This window comes from Balaenoptera borealis (assembly GCF_965194805.1).
Source record: "Balaenoptera borealis genome assembly, chromosome: 11".
Classification (NCBI taxonomy): Eukaryota; Metazoa; Chordata; class Mammalia; order Artiodactyla; family Balaenopteridae; genus Balaenoptera; species Balaenoptera borealis.
In genome coordinates, this window is record NC_138868.1 from 55,591,235 (window position 1) to 55,607,434 (window position 16,200).

Consider the following 16,200-nt stretch of genomic DNA (forward strand, 5'->3'; position numbering starts at 1 on the left):
ATATAGTTAAAGAAGGCACTGGAATTCTTTCTCCTGAACATACATTGTTATTGTCTTCTGGTCCATCACCCAGTATTCACCAGCAAGCATCTACCACAGGAGAGACACTAAACCCATGGTATGGTCCAGAGTAAACAGGACAGCTTGGGGCCTCAGGACCTTGGGCCCACTCACCACCACTGCTGTGGCCAAATAGCAAGTGTTTCCTTAAGTTCATGGACCACACCCTGGGGGCCATCAGAATTATGAGAAAGAAATGGAGAATAGAAGGGACTCAGTGGAATTATTACTGAGCCGGAATAGAAGGACCAACATAAAAAAGGGGGAGGGGGTACTGTGCAGAGAAAATGGAAGGGAGGAAATCATCACCAAAATAATTCAAGAAAGTATCCTACAATTGAAATATATGAGTTATTAGATTGAAAGAACCCACTGGGTACTAAGCATAGTGGGTGGAAATAGACCCATGCCAGTTTCAGAATTATAGACAAGGACAGTTCTACAAGTTTATAGAGTTAGAAGGCAGATACACACACAAAGGATCAGGGATCAGAATGGTTTTGGACTTACCAAAGCAAAACTGGAAGCCAGAATTATAGGATAATAACCTAGCCAAACTGTCGATAAAATATGGTGACAAAATACATTTTCATACATTCAAGTTCTCAAAAAAACTTATATTCCATAAACTATTGCTCAGGAACCTGTTGAAGGATGTGTTTGACCAAAATGAGAGAGAAAACCAAAAAGGAGGAAGACATAGGATGCAAGACATAGGAAATCCAACACAGAGAGAGGTGAAGGCAATTCCCAAGGTGAAGGCGAAGGGAAGGGATTTTTCAGATGATAGCAGTACACTAGACAGGCAGCCAGTCCAGAATGAAGCAGTGTGACTCCAGAGACATATATGTTGAGGGCATTCTGTATTATACTACTCTTGACCTGATAGTATATAGGTAGTCTGTCCCCAGAATCTTATCTGTACTTAGCTTGCATGGACCATGTGCTGATGAAGTTCTTGCTGTCTCTCACGTGCCCTGCTACCTGGATAACCAAAGACATTCATTTCACCCCACAGAAGAATTTTGCTTTGAACTACTTCTGAGAGCTGAAGATTGGCCCTGGTAAGTAAGCTTAGAAGGAGAAAATAGAGAGTATCCCACCCCCACTGATCATATCCTTGTCACATCTCAGCACCTGGCCCACACTGCAGATCTGCCAAATGCCTTCACTATGCTGAACTCTGTGCTTCCTGGGACTCATTCTTGCCTCCCTCAAATGGGGCAATGATAAACTCAGAAAAGCTGAAGGCATACTATGACTCTCTTAAGCTCATCTCTGAGAACCTTCATCAAACAGTGGCAATAATGTCCTTTTCATGCACAGCCAGGTTTGTGCTTTCCTGATGATTTTTAAGTTAATCACCCCTTTCATTTGTTTAGATGCAAATACTTATAGTTAAAATAACAAAATATAAAAACTACATGATGATAGCAATAGATTCAGAGAAAGCATTCTGAAAAATTCAGCTGCTATTTATGATCTAAATAAACCACATAAACAAAATAAAACCCTTTACAAACTCAATAGAAGGAAACTTTCTCTACCTGTAAACTACAGCATCTAACACATTTAGTCATGAAATGTTTTTAAAAGTTACCTTTAAAATCAAGAAAAAACAAGGATATCCATTGTCACCACTTCTGTTCAACACTACACTGGTGGAAGTCCTGTCCAACATAGTGTTTGCAAATGACATGATCGTGTACAGAAAATACCACAGAACAGGTACCAAAAAACTACTAGAAGCAATAAGTGGAATTCAGCAAGGTCATGAGATTCAAGTCAGTATTCAAAAATCATATTTCTATGTACTAGCACCAAACAATTGGAAAGTGAAATTTTTGAAAGTACAATTTACAGTACGATTAAAAAACATCAGGGCTTCCCTGGTGGCACAGTGGTTGAGAATCTGCCTGCCAATGCAGGAGACACGGGTTTGAGCCCTGGTCTGGGAAGATCCCACATGCCACGGAGCAACTAGACCCATGAGCCACAATTGCTGAGCCTGCGCGTCTGGAGCCTGTGCTCTGCGACAAGAGAGGCTGCAATAGTGAGAGGCCCGCGCACCACGATGAAGAGTGGCCCCCACTTGCCGCAACTGGAGAGGGCCTTCGCACAGAAATGAGGACCCAGCACAGCCATAAATAAATAGATAGATAGATAGATAGATAAAAATTTAAAAACTACAGTGATCAACTATTGAAAAAAAAACAGAACTTACCAACCGGTTCCTTAAAAAAAAAAAAAAAGTTTAAGGATTAAATTTAGCAAATATATGCAAGCTCTGTATGTTAGAAATTGTGGTGAACAGTTTTTTGCTGAGCAAAATTAAAGAAGCCCTAAATAAATAGATGTATCATTTTCATGGGTTAGAAAACTTCAGTGTTATTAAGATGTCAGTTCTCTCCAAATTGATCTATAGGTTCAATGCAATCACAATCAAAATCTCTGCAGGCTTTTTGGTAAAAATTGAGAAACAATTTATGAAATTTACATGGAATGCAAAGGACCTAGAAGAGCCAAAACAATTTTGAAAAAGAGCAACAAAGAGGCTTATCTACAGAACAGAAACAGACTCACAGATGTAGAGAACAGACCTGTGGTTACCAAGGGCGGGGAGTGGGGGTGGGGAAAGGATTGGGAGTTTGGGGTTAGTGGATGCAAACAATTATATATAGAATGGATAAACAACAAGATCCTACTGTATAGCACAGGGAACTATATTCAATATCCTGTAATAGACCATAATGGATCAATGCAATCTCTATCAAATTACCAATGGCATTTTTACAGAACTAGAACAAAAAATCTTAAAATCTGTATGGAGACACAAAAGACCCCAAGTAACCAAAGCAGTCTTGAGGGGAAAAAATGGAGCTGGAGGAATCAGACTCCCTGACTTCAGACTATACTACAAAATTACAGTAATTAAGACAATATCTTACTGGCACAAAAACAGAAATATAGATCAATGGAACAGGATAGAAAGCCCAGAGATAAACTCTTGCACCTATGGTCAACTAATCTATGACAAAGGAGGCAAGAATACACAATGGAGAAAAGACAGTCTCTTCAATAAGTGGTGCTTGGAAAACTGGACAGCTACATGTAAAAGAATGAAATTAGAACACTCCCTAACACCATATACAAAAATAAACTCAAAATGGATTAAAGACCTAACTGTAAGACCAGACACTGTAAAACTCTAAGAGGAAAACATAGAAAGAACACTCTTTGACATAAATCACAGCAAGATCTTTTTTGACCCACCTCCTAGAACAATGGAAATAAAAACAAAAACAAATGGGACCTAATGAAACTTAAAAGCTTTTGCACAGCAAAGGAAACTATAAACAAGACGAAAATACAACCCTCAGAACGGGAGAAAATATTTGCAAACAAATCAATGGACAAAGGATTAATCTCCAAAATATATAAACAGCTCATGCAGCTCAATATATTTTTTTAATAAATTTATTTACATATTTATTTATTTTTATTTTTGGCTGCATTGGGTCTTCGTTGCTGTGCACGGGCTTCTCTTGTTGCAGAGCACGGGCTCTAGGTGCACAGGCTTCAGTAGTTGTGGCATGTGGGCTCAGTAGTTGTGGCTCAGGTTCTAGAGCGCAGGCTCAGTAGTTGTGGCACACGGGCTTAGTTGCTCCGCAGCATGTGGGATCTTCCCGGACCAGGGCTCGAACCCATGTCCCCTGCATTTGCAGGTGGACTCTTAACCACTGCACCACCAGGGAAGCCCACAGCTCAATATTAATAAAACCCAATCAAACAATGGGCAGAAGACCTAAATAGACATTTCTCCAAAGAAGACATACAGATGGCCAAGAGGCACATGAAAAGCTGCTCAACATCACTAATAGAGAAATGCAAATCAAAACTACAATGAGGTATCACCTCACACCAGTTAGAATGGGCATCATCAGAAAATCTACACACAACAAATGCTGGAGAGGGTGTGGAGAAAAGGGAACCCTCTTGCACTGTTGGTGAGAATGTAAATTGATACAACCACTATGAAGATCAGTGTGGAGGTTCCTTAAAAGACTAAAAATAGAATTACCATATGACCCAGCAATCCCACTACTGGGCATATACCCAGAGAAAACTATAATTCAAAAAGACACATGCACCCCAATGTTCACTGCAGCACTATTTACAATAGCCAGGTCATGGAAGCAACCTAAATGCCCGTCGACAGATGAATGGATAAAGAAGATGTGGTACATATATACAATGGAATATTACTCAGCCATAAAAAGGAACGAAATTGGGTCATTTGTAGAGACGTGGATGGACCTAGAGGCTGTCATACAGAGTGAAGTCAGAATGAGAAAAACAAATATCGTATATTAATGCATATATGTGGAATCTAGAAAAATGGTACAGATGAACTGGTTTGCAAGACAGAAATAGAGACACAGATGTAGAGAACAAATGTATGGACACCAGGGGGGGAAAGTGGGGGTGGTGATGGTGGTGGTGTGATGAATTGGGAGATTGGGATTGACATATATACACTAATATGTATAAAATAGATAACTAATAAGAACCTGCTGTATTAAAAAAAAATTCAAAAAATGAAAATAAAATAAACCTACATTAACACATCACAAAAAAACCATAATGGAAAAGAATATGAAAAAGTATATATATATAATATATATATATAACTGAATCACTTTGCTGTACACCAGAAACTAACAGAACATTGTAAATCAGCTATAATTCAATTTAAAAAAAATTTTTTTTAAGAATCCAAAAAAAATGAAAATGAAAGGCAAGTCACAGACTTGGAGAAAATGTTTGCAAAATATATGTCCAACAAAGGACTTACAATTAGAATATATAAAAAACTCTTACAACTCAATAATAAGACGGCAAATAACACTTTTTTTAATGGGTAAAGATTCAATAAACACCATATCAAAGAAGATACAGGGATGGCAAATAAACATATGAAAAGATGCTCAGTAGCAATCATTAAGGAAATAAAAATTAAAACCACAACGTGATACCTCTATACACCTACTGAGGCAACTAAAATGAAAAAGACTGATGTCATAGCAAGTGTTAGTGAGGATGTAGAACAAAAAACACTCCTACCCTGCTGGTGGGAATGTAAAATGATACAATCACTTAGTAAAACAGTTTAGCTGTCTTAAGTTTAACATTCACCTGCCAGACAATTCAGCTCTCCTCCTAGCTTTTTACCCAAGAGAAATGAAAGTATATGTCCATACAAAGACTTATTTATGAATGTTCATAGCTGCTTTATTTGTCATAGCAAAAAACGAAACAACACAAATGTCCACCAACATTTGGACAGATAAACAAATTGTGGTATATCCATATAGTGGCATACTACTCAGCAGTAAAAGGAAATGAGTATTGATACACATAACAACATGGATGAATTTCAGAATAATTATGCCAAATGAAAGAAGCCATGTAACAAAGAGAACATACTGTATTATTCCATTTATATAACATTCTAAAAAATATATAAACTAAGCTTTTGGAGGTGATGGATAAAGCTGTAAAAAATATGTTAGCTATACCTGTTATTTTGGATAACTCACCAAGCTTCAGTTCCCTCATCAGTGAAGCAAAAAGAATAATACCTGCCTCACAGAGTTTATTTGAAGGTTGTATTCATATGTGTGTGTTTATGTATATATATTGTGTGTATCTAATATACTGTAGTGCCTGACACAGCAAATGACTCAATTAATGTTCTTTCTGTTCCACCACCACTCTGCCTCTTCCAAGTGACTGATAAAGTTACTGGGTACTTTCAGATTACTCTCTTGATACACTTAGTGGCACATTTTTTTCTTAGTACCTTTTAATGGCTAAGTGTAATAGGCAAATGTATTAGAGAATTTAATAGATAAGTTTGCTTTTAATACTTATGAAAACCTTTTCCTCTCATGACAGTGATGACTTCAAGCTCTCATCATGACATGACTTGACAAAATTTCATTTTGCTTTTTTTTTTAACCCACAGGGTTTATCCATGGCTTAGAGGACTGGGTTATACATCCTTGGGTGTATTTTTATTGGGATTTTTATTATGGAACATAGATAACATCTTTTGTGATTCACTGAGGTAAGATATATTTTCAATCTCTGAAAAATATTTTTGGAATCTATTAAGCAGACCATTTCATAGGCATATAGAATTATTAGTGCACTGAAGTGAACTTTTGCCATCATTGAAATTAAAAATATACATATAGCACAATAAAGCTAAATTCTGGGAATGCTTGTTTAAATTACCTAAAAATTTGGACCTAAGAATATTCCATAACATCTGTAGGGATTTTTTGTGTGTGCATTGCAGTACTATACAGTTAATCAAATATTGACTAGGGCTTTGAAATCTGCCTAATCTGCTTTACTGAAGAAATAAGAAATAGGAATGATTTGTAATAAGCATATGAAATACGTGTATATAATTTTGTACTTTAATATGCTTAATGTTATTTTCTAAGAAAGGAAAGTATTCCTTTTTACTACCTTTTCAGCAATTATATATTCACTGGAATTTGAATCTTGGGTCTCTGGACTCTAGTCTGTCACCTAAGACACTGTCTGTCTGGGCCTCAGTTTCCATAAAATGAACATGTTAAGTAGGTTAAACTAGTGGATCCTTCCAACTCAAAATTCTGACTTAACAGTTTTGCATAATCATAGACAACAGAGGAATGTATTGAATAGCACCACAGAAAGGCAATCAGCAAAATTCAAACTGTGGGAAATCTATAGAATGAATGACCTAGTCTCTTCAGCAAATAAATTGCAGAGGGGGTAAAAAAGGGAGGAGGAACGTAAGATTAAAAGAGACTTAAGAGATATTATCAACCAAACTCAATGTAATTACTTTTTTTTGGATCTTGATTCAAACAAAGTGTTTAAAAAAAAAAAAGCTTATGATCAGTAGTCAAATATCTAATGATGTTAAGGGATTACTGTTAATCTTTTAGGTGTGAAAATGGTATTATAGTTACGTTTTAAAGAAGTTTTAACCTTTTAGAGATATATACTGAAATATTTAGAGGTAAAATGATAACAATATCGGGGATTTGCTTCAAAATAATATGGGAGGGGAGAAGTTTAGATGATACAAGATTGACCATAAATTATAATTGTTGAAGCTGGGTAATGGGTACATTATTATTTTGCCTACTTTTGCATATGTTTGCATGTGTAAAATGATAACAATATCTGAGATTTGCTTCAAAATAATATGGGAGGGGAGAAGTTTAGATGATACAAGATTGGCCATAAATTATAATTGTTGAAGCTGGGTAATGGGTACATTATTATTTTGCCTACTTTTGCATATGTTTGAAATGTAGACTTTAAATGCACACAAACAAATAATACATCTTGCTTAAAAAACTAAGATCTAAGTGAGTGGTTCTGAATCAGTACCATAATATCCATCAGAACCCCAACTGGGGCTTTTACAACGCAGAGGTAAGTCATCATCCTCTGGGTGAGATCCTCTGTTTCTACTAAGAAATAAAGTAGGTTCTTAGAGATGTCCGCAAAATTTGTGGGGATATCTAGAAAATAATTTGGTGTTTCACACTGAATTTCCCCCCTCTAATAAATGAGAATATTAATATGATACACACTTAATCAAAAGATCTATAATTTGAGACTCAGCTGTACCACTAGCTGAGTGACTTGGGCAACTCAGTAATCTCTCTGCATTTTAGTTTCCTCATCTTCAAAGCAAAGCTTATAAAGCCACCTCAAAGACTCACTATGAAGTGAAATAATATTGTAAATGCAAAAGGACTTTATAGACTGTTTGGTGCTCTTCTGAAATGATGGTTGTACATAGGGCATAGAAAAAGCTCGTGTCTAGTTTCTTGAGTGAATAGCTAAGTTGACCAGTGTTTCCCAAAGTGTTTTTCCAGGAAACACTTGTTCCATAAGGTGCTAATAAGATATTACCTGAAAGAAGGGTTCCATGTATTAGTAGGTTAACCTCAAAAAAATGAAGATAACCTGTTTAGTTACGATAGGACTTTTTAAAGCCTATAATTTGTTAATATGCATTACAAATCTCCAAGAGGGCAATAAACTATGTACTATTTCCTACATTTATTTTGACCAAAGAGTCATTTCTTCATGGAACTTCTGTTAGGAATACTGTTTCTCAAAATACACTTTGGAAAACAATACAGCAGACTACAGCAGACATAAGGAAATTAAATAATTGCCATGTTTGAGAATGACATTTCAAAATTTCAAAATGCTCTAAGACTGTCAGCAATAGTTGTTAAATATAAAAAATAATTGACATGCGTATTTTCCCCCCCTCTCTACACAGGAACTTTCGAAAGAAGGTGCCACCTATCATAGCTGTTACCACACAGTTTCATGCATGGTGGCATATTTTAACTGGCCTTGGTTCTTATCTTCACATCCTTTTCAGGTAGGAAATAGAGACTTTTTTAGCCTAGTATTGGAGTGTTTCTTTCTCTACTCTTCAAATAGAACGGTGTAAATATAAAATGTCACAGACAGAATCAGAAACTTATGTTCCAGCTTTGCCTCTGCCACCGGGTGATCTTAAGCAAGTCCCTTACTCTCTCTGAAGCTCTGTTTTCTCATCTTTAAAGGGTGACAGCTCTAGTAACCGACCTCTGGCACATGATCTACATTTTAAGTAGATCATTCATCTCCTTTTTTAGTGCAAGTAGGATATAAACATTTCCATTTCTTGTTGATCATCATATCTTTGTGTATAGAGAACAAATTTAAGGGGAAAAAAGCAGCCAGATCCCCTGAGTGGGGACTGGGAAAGCATGAGTATCTGAAGTCCCCAACTTAATTTGTCTCCTTCCCTGAAATAAATTGGTTGCCACTTTTCTTTCCTTGTTCCCCTAATAAAGAACTTGTTGGGGCTTCTCTGGTGGCACAGTGGTTAAGAATCTGCCTACCAATGCAGGGGTCATGGGTTCAAGCCCTGGTCCGGGAAGATCCCACATGCCACAGAGCAACTAAGCCTGTGTGCCACAGCTACTGAGCCCATGTGCCACAACTACTGAAGACCACGTGCCTAGAGCCCATGCTCCGCAACAGGAGAAGCCACCACAATGAGAAGCCCATGCACCGCAGCGAGGAGTGGCCCCCACTCACCTCAACTAGAGAAAGCCCGCACGCAGCAATGAAGACCCAACACAGCCAAAAAATAAATAAAATAAATAAATTCAAGAATTCGTTGGAGGTCAGCCATTTATAGCAAAAATGGAATCAGAATTCTCTCTGATCACCCTGCTCAAATAATACATCTGTATCACTCTCTCCCCTTACCAAGCCTTATTTTTCTTCACGACATTTATAACCAGTCATGTGTTTACTTGTTTACCTCCCCCAACTAGACTGTAAGTTTCTTGAGAGCAAGGACTTTATCTTATTCACTTCTACTCTCCCAAGTGCTTAAATCAATGCCTGTCACATAGTAAGCACTCAGTATATATTGTTAAATGATTTAATGAATGAATGTGTACATGTTGATCTCTTTGCCAGGGGATCAGTCTATGTTTAATCTCAAATTCACTCAAGAATTGAGAGAGCTGAAATATTTATAGAAAGGGAAAGAAAATTTTCCTTTGAACCAATGTGAAAATTTACTCAAGTGAAATTTTTAGAATACCTTTTAAAACATTTGCATCTCACCTGTCTAGAGATCAACTTATTTAGGCAACCTGAATTTAACTACTTGAGAATGATATAAAAAGAACTTCTGGGCAACTAAATAAGAATCACTGAATTCATACTGTGAAGAGCTCAAGGTTATTAATCATGAAAGAGTTCTTTAAACTCTGGCTCTAAGTATAATTATTTTATTTTTTGCCACTTCTTACTGCATTGATTATTTGGATTCTCAGCCCATAGCATATTAGAAATAACTATTTAAGAGGGAGGGTTATGGGAGGAAATGCTTGGGGAAACTGACAAATGATAGAAAAGGAGAAACAAAAATAACTATAAAGCAAACCCAAGAATTAAAAACTTGGCACTTTAACACTGCCCACGAAGTCCCAAGGACATAACTGCAGTGTAATATAATACAGCAATGAATACTTCTTACCTGACAGATGGCTTCCCTCAGAGGGAGCATCTCTAGAGAACCAGATGGAAGCAGTGGGGCCTTTTATAACCTAGTCTCAACTCAAATTGTATCACTCTCACCATACTCCATTGGTCAAAGTCATAGAGTCTATCTCTTGACAGGAGGAGTATTGAAGAATTTGGGGACTCCAAACTCATGTCTGAACAGGAGGCTCTGTTCAGCTGGAGCTGGTATCTGAGCTCAGAGGAAAGACCCCATGGGGCTGAGACCCAGGACTCTTAAGAAGGGTACTGCTGGGCTTCCCTGGTGAAACAGTGGTTAAGAATCCACCTGCCAATGCAGGGGACACGGGTTCAAGCCCTGGTCTGGGACGATCCCACATGCCATGGAGCAGCTAAGCCCGTGCGCCACAGCTACTGAGCCTGCACTCTAGAGCCCGTGAGCCACAACTGCTGAGCCTGCATGCCACAACTGCTGAAGCCCATGTGCCTAGAGCCCATGCTCCACAATGAGAAGCCACCGCAATGAGAAGCCCATGCGCCGCAACGAAGAGTAGCCCCCGCTTGCCGCAACTAGAGAAAGCCCACGTGCAGCAGCAAAGACCCAATGCAGCCAAAAATAAATAAAATAAAAATAAATAAATGTATTAAAAAAAAAAGGGTACTGCTGCTACAGGAAGAAACTGTTGCTGCCATAGTGATGGAGTGTTGTTGGGATGCTGTTCACAACAACCACAAGCCAGTGGCCCCTGATAAAAATGAAACAAAAATGAGAAGTCCTTTCTTTCTCCTCCAGCTTTTCAGTCTCTTTCAAATGCCCTAATTAGCAGAGCCTATTAGGGAGCATCTGGCAAGGCAGGAATGTAGTTTGTAGTCTCATCTCCTGCATCACAAACAGGATGGAATATAGAAGAGTGGATTTGGAGCTGAGATACATTAACTTAACAGCTGACCCATCTGGTGAGACTAAAAGAGAAAGGGGGAAAAGCATAAATAACCACTATCAGAAATGCAACAAGAAACATCACCACAGATGCTGCAAATATAAGGAAGATAAGGAGGTATTTTTAACAAATTTATGTGACAGGTATTTTTGTTTATGTTTGAAATTTTCCACAATAAAAAGTTTGAATTTTCAGCTCATAGCCTCATCTGGGCTTGATATATATTATTCCTTTAATAATCGTGATGGTCCTGTTTTACACTTGAGGAAAGACGGGCTCAGAGAAGTCAGGTGCCTCACGCATGATCTTAGTGTTATTGCCTGGATTTGAGCCCAGGGTTTTCTGTCTCCCCAAACCAATCAAGACCTTAGAAATCAACTAATATAACTTCTTAATTTGATGGTGAAGGAAACTGGGGCCCAGAGAGAAGTGACACTCAAGGTCACTGGCTAGTTGGAGTAGAATATATTGGATAATGATTAGACAGCACCTGAATTCAATCCTGCTTCTAGCATTTACTAGCTGTAGCACCTTGAATGAAATATTTGACCTTTTTTGAGACTTTCTCATATGCAAAACAGGAATAATAATACCTACCTAGTAGGGTAGTTTAAGAATGAAGTGTGTATAAAGCTCTGGGTCCAGTGCTTGCCCCCATGTTGTAGGTACTTAACAAATAGTTGGGAGCAGTGGAGGTGACAACAAGGGTTGGAATCCAGGGCTTCTGTGCCCCAGTCCAGGACTCTTCACTAAAGAGAAGAGAAAACATGGCAACTTTCTTTTAGAGATTAACATCTGAAAAATTGTCAGAGTAAGATTATATTCTAAGACAGTAAAGTATTCATAATATATGATGCTTCTCTTTATAGTTCCAGTTTTGGGTACATTAGAATGGCATCATAGCCACACTAAATTACTCAAATTCAAAAATACGTGCTCGGGGCTTCCCTGGTGGCGCAGTGGTTGAGAATCTGCCTGCCAATGCAGGGGACACGGGTTCGAGCCCTGGTCTGGGAAGATCCCACATGCCGCGGAGCAACTGGGCCCATGAGCCACAACTACTGAGCCTGTGCATCTGGAGCCTGTGCTCCGCAACAAGAGAGGCCGCGATAGTGAGGGGCCCGTGCACTGCGATGAAGAGTGGCTCCCACTTGCCGCAACTAGAGAAAGCCCACGCACAGAAACGAAGACCCAACACAGCCAAAAATAAATAAAATAATTAATTAATTTAAAAAAAATGTGCTCTTTTTCATTCTCTTATTTAAAGGAGAAAATTTTTCATGCTATAAAATTATGTTTTGCATATGTTCTTATACTGTATATTACTATTCAAATACACTTAAATCGTGTACTATATATAAACTGTGTATGCTGTTAAGTTATGGACAGTTTAATAAATTTTTCAGAGATAAATTTAACTTTATTTTTGCTGTACGGACTGATATATTAGAATCTGATCTCATCTTTTTTTTTTTTAATAAATTTATTTATTCATTTTTGGCTGCATTGGGTCTTTGTTGCTGCACGCGGGCTTTCTCTAGTTGCAGCGAGCAGGGGCTACTCTTCGTTACAGTGCACAGGCTTCTCATTGCGGTGGCTTCTCATGTTGCAGAGCACGGGCTCTAGGTGCGCGGGCTTCAGTAGTTGTGGCTTGCAGGCTCTAGAGCACAGGCTCAGCAGTTGTGGCGCATGGGCTTAGTTGCTCCGCGGCATGTGGGTTCTTCCCGGACCAGGGCTTGAAACCGTGTCCCATGCATTGGCAGGCAGATTCTTAACCACTGTGCCACTAGGGAAGCCCAGAATCTGATCTCATCTTTAGAGGTGACTCATTTTAAAGGATTCTCTGAAGAAGTGATACCTTCCTGGTTATTTCATACCTGTATTGTAATCCTGATAGAGCTGGTATAACCGTTTCTAAAATATTCTAGGAATACTCTATCTTAATTCTTACTACCATATATCTTCAGAGATGAAACTGGCAATCATGACATGAATCACATCAAACATGAGCAGAATGCTCCCTACTAAACTACAAACATCCTGAGGTTACAGTCTGAGAGTTGATCATTTCTGTCTTCCTTAGGATCTTGCCAACTGTTCTGCATAGAGTAGGTCCTCAAAAAACGATTGCTAAATGAACAAAGTTTATTTGCCAGTGTTGCTTTTTCTTTGTATATACAGAGGCACTGTGGTTAAATTTGTCAGTAAGCCAGTTTGCATGAATTTAAAAACTTGTCTGAACTTATTTACAAAACAGAAATAGACTCACAGATATAGAAAACAAACTTTGGTTTCCAAAGGGGAAAGGGGGTGGGGAGGGAGGGATAAATTAGGAGTTTGGGATTAACAGATACACACTACTATATATAAAATAAGTAAACAACAAGGATCTACTATATAGCACAGGGAACTATATTCAATATCTTATAATAACCTATAATGGAAAAGAATCTGAAAAAGAATATATATATATATATATATATATATATATATATAAAACTATATATATCTGAATCACTTTGCTGTACACCTGAAACTAACACAGTATTGTAAATCAACTATACTTCAATTTTTAAAAAATTTGTCTGAAAAGCTTTCCCCCTCCCCTTTTCTTTCAGTTTATATACAAGAACACTTTACCTGAGATACAGGCCAAAGGTGAAGGTAAGTCCACTTCCTAGGGTGTGTGTGTGTGTGGAGGACGGAGGTAATGGGAGGATGGGATGGAGGTGGAAGAAGGGGGTGGGGTGGAGAGGTAGCAGAGAGAGTACAGGCCTTGGGACCAGATGCTCTTGAATCTTAAGTCTTCCACTTACTTTTCTATTACCTTGGGCAAGTCTCTTTTCTTTAAGCCTTAGTTTCTTCAATAGTAAAATGGAGCTGTTAATAGCTACATTACAGAGTTACTTTAAAGATCTGAGATGATTTAAATGCCCAGCTCTATGCTTGACAAAGTAGATGCTTAATATATTTAAATAAATTAAATAAAAATAGTTTCTGAGATCTGGTGTAGACCTAGAAAGAATATGCTCTGCTCAGGTTATTAATACCAGGACAACCACTAGCAAACCACTGTAGTCATAGCCCATGGGTTCTTTTTCATTCTTTTTCAGGGATAACATGGAAAAATTTTATCTTCTTTCATTTTGTCCTAACTTGTTTCCAAACAGTTTCTCTTCGGAATCTGGCCGGTGATCCTGTTTGAGCCTCTCAGGAAGCACTGATGAATTATTTCACCAATAAAACAAAATAGCACGTACCATAGGCCTGGTCAAATGATTAAGGAAATCTTTAGAGATCTACACGTTCAAATATATCATGACCGTCGCAGCAAAGGAGTGACTTTCTGACTAATGCTGCCAGCCATACAGAGAATGAGGAATGGGGCTTGTTGGATGTTTAGCTTGTGTCTTTATCTCATTTGTCTTCCTCCTCCTCACCGTCACTCTAAGATGTTTCAAAAGAAACAGACACGATTTGTATGTATATACTCGAATGCTGGAAATATTGGGCTTTTCTTAACAGGTTAACAGTTTGTGCTGATCATAGGAAATTAACCTTTTTCTCTTTTTTTGACAAGGCTTGCATGTGAATTAAACTTTTCTTAATATTTGATTAAATAATGAAAACAGCCAGCTAAGGACTGGCAAAACCCCATATCCAGATGGCCAGCTGTGAGGCAGCACTTAGCTATTTCAGCCTTGATTTATATTTTTGTCATAGTAACCTCATGGATGGTTTCCCAAGGTAAAAAAAAAAAAAGAAAAGAAAAGAAAAGAGCTATCTGTGGGATTCTGGTAGTTCTTCATTGTCTGCCTCTGTGCTGGTCCGAGTGTTATAAGCAAGCTCAGACCTGCCACTGGGTTCTATACTTGTCACATTCCAGATTTGCGGTGGGCTCTGGGATGTCGTTTGTGGTCACAGCCCGGCAGGGTGGGTGGGTCATCTTGTAACCTTTATGAAGGCCACCAGGACACCTGTAGAATGTTCCTCCTCCACCCAGTTAAAGGTGGTTGCTCCGTTTCCTTTGATCTTTGCAGATCTTTAAGTTGTCACTGTTTTTATGGCTAGGCAAACATGATTGGTGGGCAAACGTATTTCATCCTCCTAGAATAACTCATTTGAAGTTACCAGTAAATGTCGTTATACTCTGACTTTTAAAATTATGCAATATTTTCCAGTTTTCAGAGAGGCCATGGTTATGCCCAGGGAAATGTGTTGGGTTAACTAGAGCTAAAATCATCAGGATCTTATGTACATAAAGCTTATTAGAATACCTGCTCCTTCATTTTGCTGAAGGAAAGAGATATAAGGGTTGAAAAGAGCTCTAACTTACTTGAACTTGTAACAGAACTACCAAAAATTAAAGTACTAAGACATGGCAGTGAAATCTCATTGTAAGGCAGCTAGTTCTAATTTGGATTTGAATGTATAACAAATTGAATCACTCTTCACAAACATAACACCTGCCTGGAATAAAAACCTGATTTGACCCCTTTGTAGACCCCCTTTGTAGCTCTGTACCATTTAGCATTTTTACAACTTTTCCCTGCTTATACATTATTATAAAATCCAGGTTGTTTTTACTACATGGTGTCATTACCCCAGATTAAATTCTGAGCTACAGCTTCCAAAGGAAAGTCACTTTTTTCTTAAGCAAAAGTGTAAGACACTTCTGTTGTTTTTCTAGTATTCAGTAAGAAGCCTTGGTACAAATTTAAAACGAATACAGATTTTGTTGTTTTTCTTCACTTGCTGGCCTTAGTTTTAGTCCAAGTACTATTTTCCTTACTTTAGCGTGCCAACATGCCATTAGGCAGATACTTCCCACCTGCTTTTATGATCCTCCAGCAAGAAAAACACTTGCCAAAATATAAATCTAAAAGAACTTTGGTTGTGCCTTAGGAAAATATAAACTAAACAGTTCCAACACAAGCCTGTAAGACTGTTCTTTATTTTGCCACAAGATTCTGGCGTCTGGCTACATTCATGTGCAACTACCTAGGCTGTCAGTCATCTAACAATTTTTAATGAGTTCATTTGTTTCACACCATTGTCATTTTTGTACTTTTCACTAAGA

At 38.0% G+C, this 16,200-nt stretch overlaps 1 protein-coding gene across 2 annotated transcripts in view; it reads left to right on the forward strand.

Moving 5' to 3' along the window:
* ACER3 (alkaline ceramidase 3) overlaps nucleotides 1-15,612 on the forward strand; it is a 193,276-nt gene extending 177,664 nt beyond the window's left edge. Inside the window, exons 8-12 of one of the 2 annotated variants that reach the window (XR_014231781.1) lie at nucleotides 6,089-6,190; nucleotides 8,429-8,533; nucleotides 8,994-9,328; nucleotides 13,739-13,784; nucleotides 14,291-14,380. Coding sequence is in view for 1 of the 2 variants with exons in the window: in XM_082343393.1 (XP_082199519.1) it covers nucleotides 6,089-6,190; nucleotides 8,429-8,533; nucleotides 13,739-13,784; nucleotides 14,291-14,344 (307 nt within the window). In the remaining variant the exon portion in view is untranslated. Of the gene's footprint in view, nucleotides 1-6,088; nucleotides 6,191-8,428; nucleotides 8,534-8,993; nucleotides 9,329-13,738; nucleotides 13,785-14,290 lie in introns of both variants that reach the window. The other variant, XM_082343393.1, reaches the window with a different exon arrangement.
* Nucleotides 15,613-16,200: the final 588 nt, after the last annotated feature.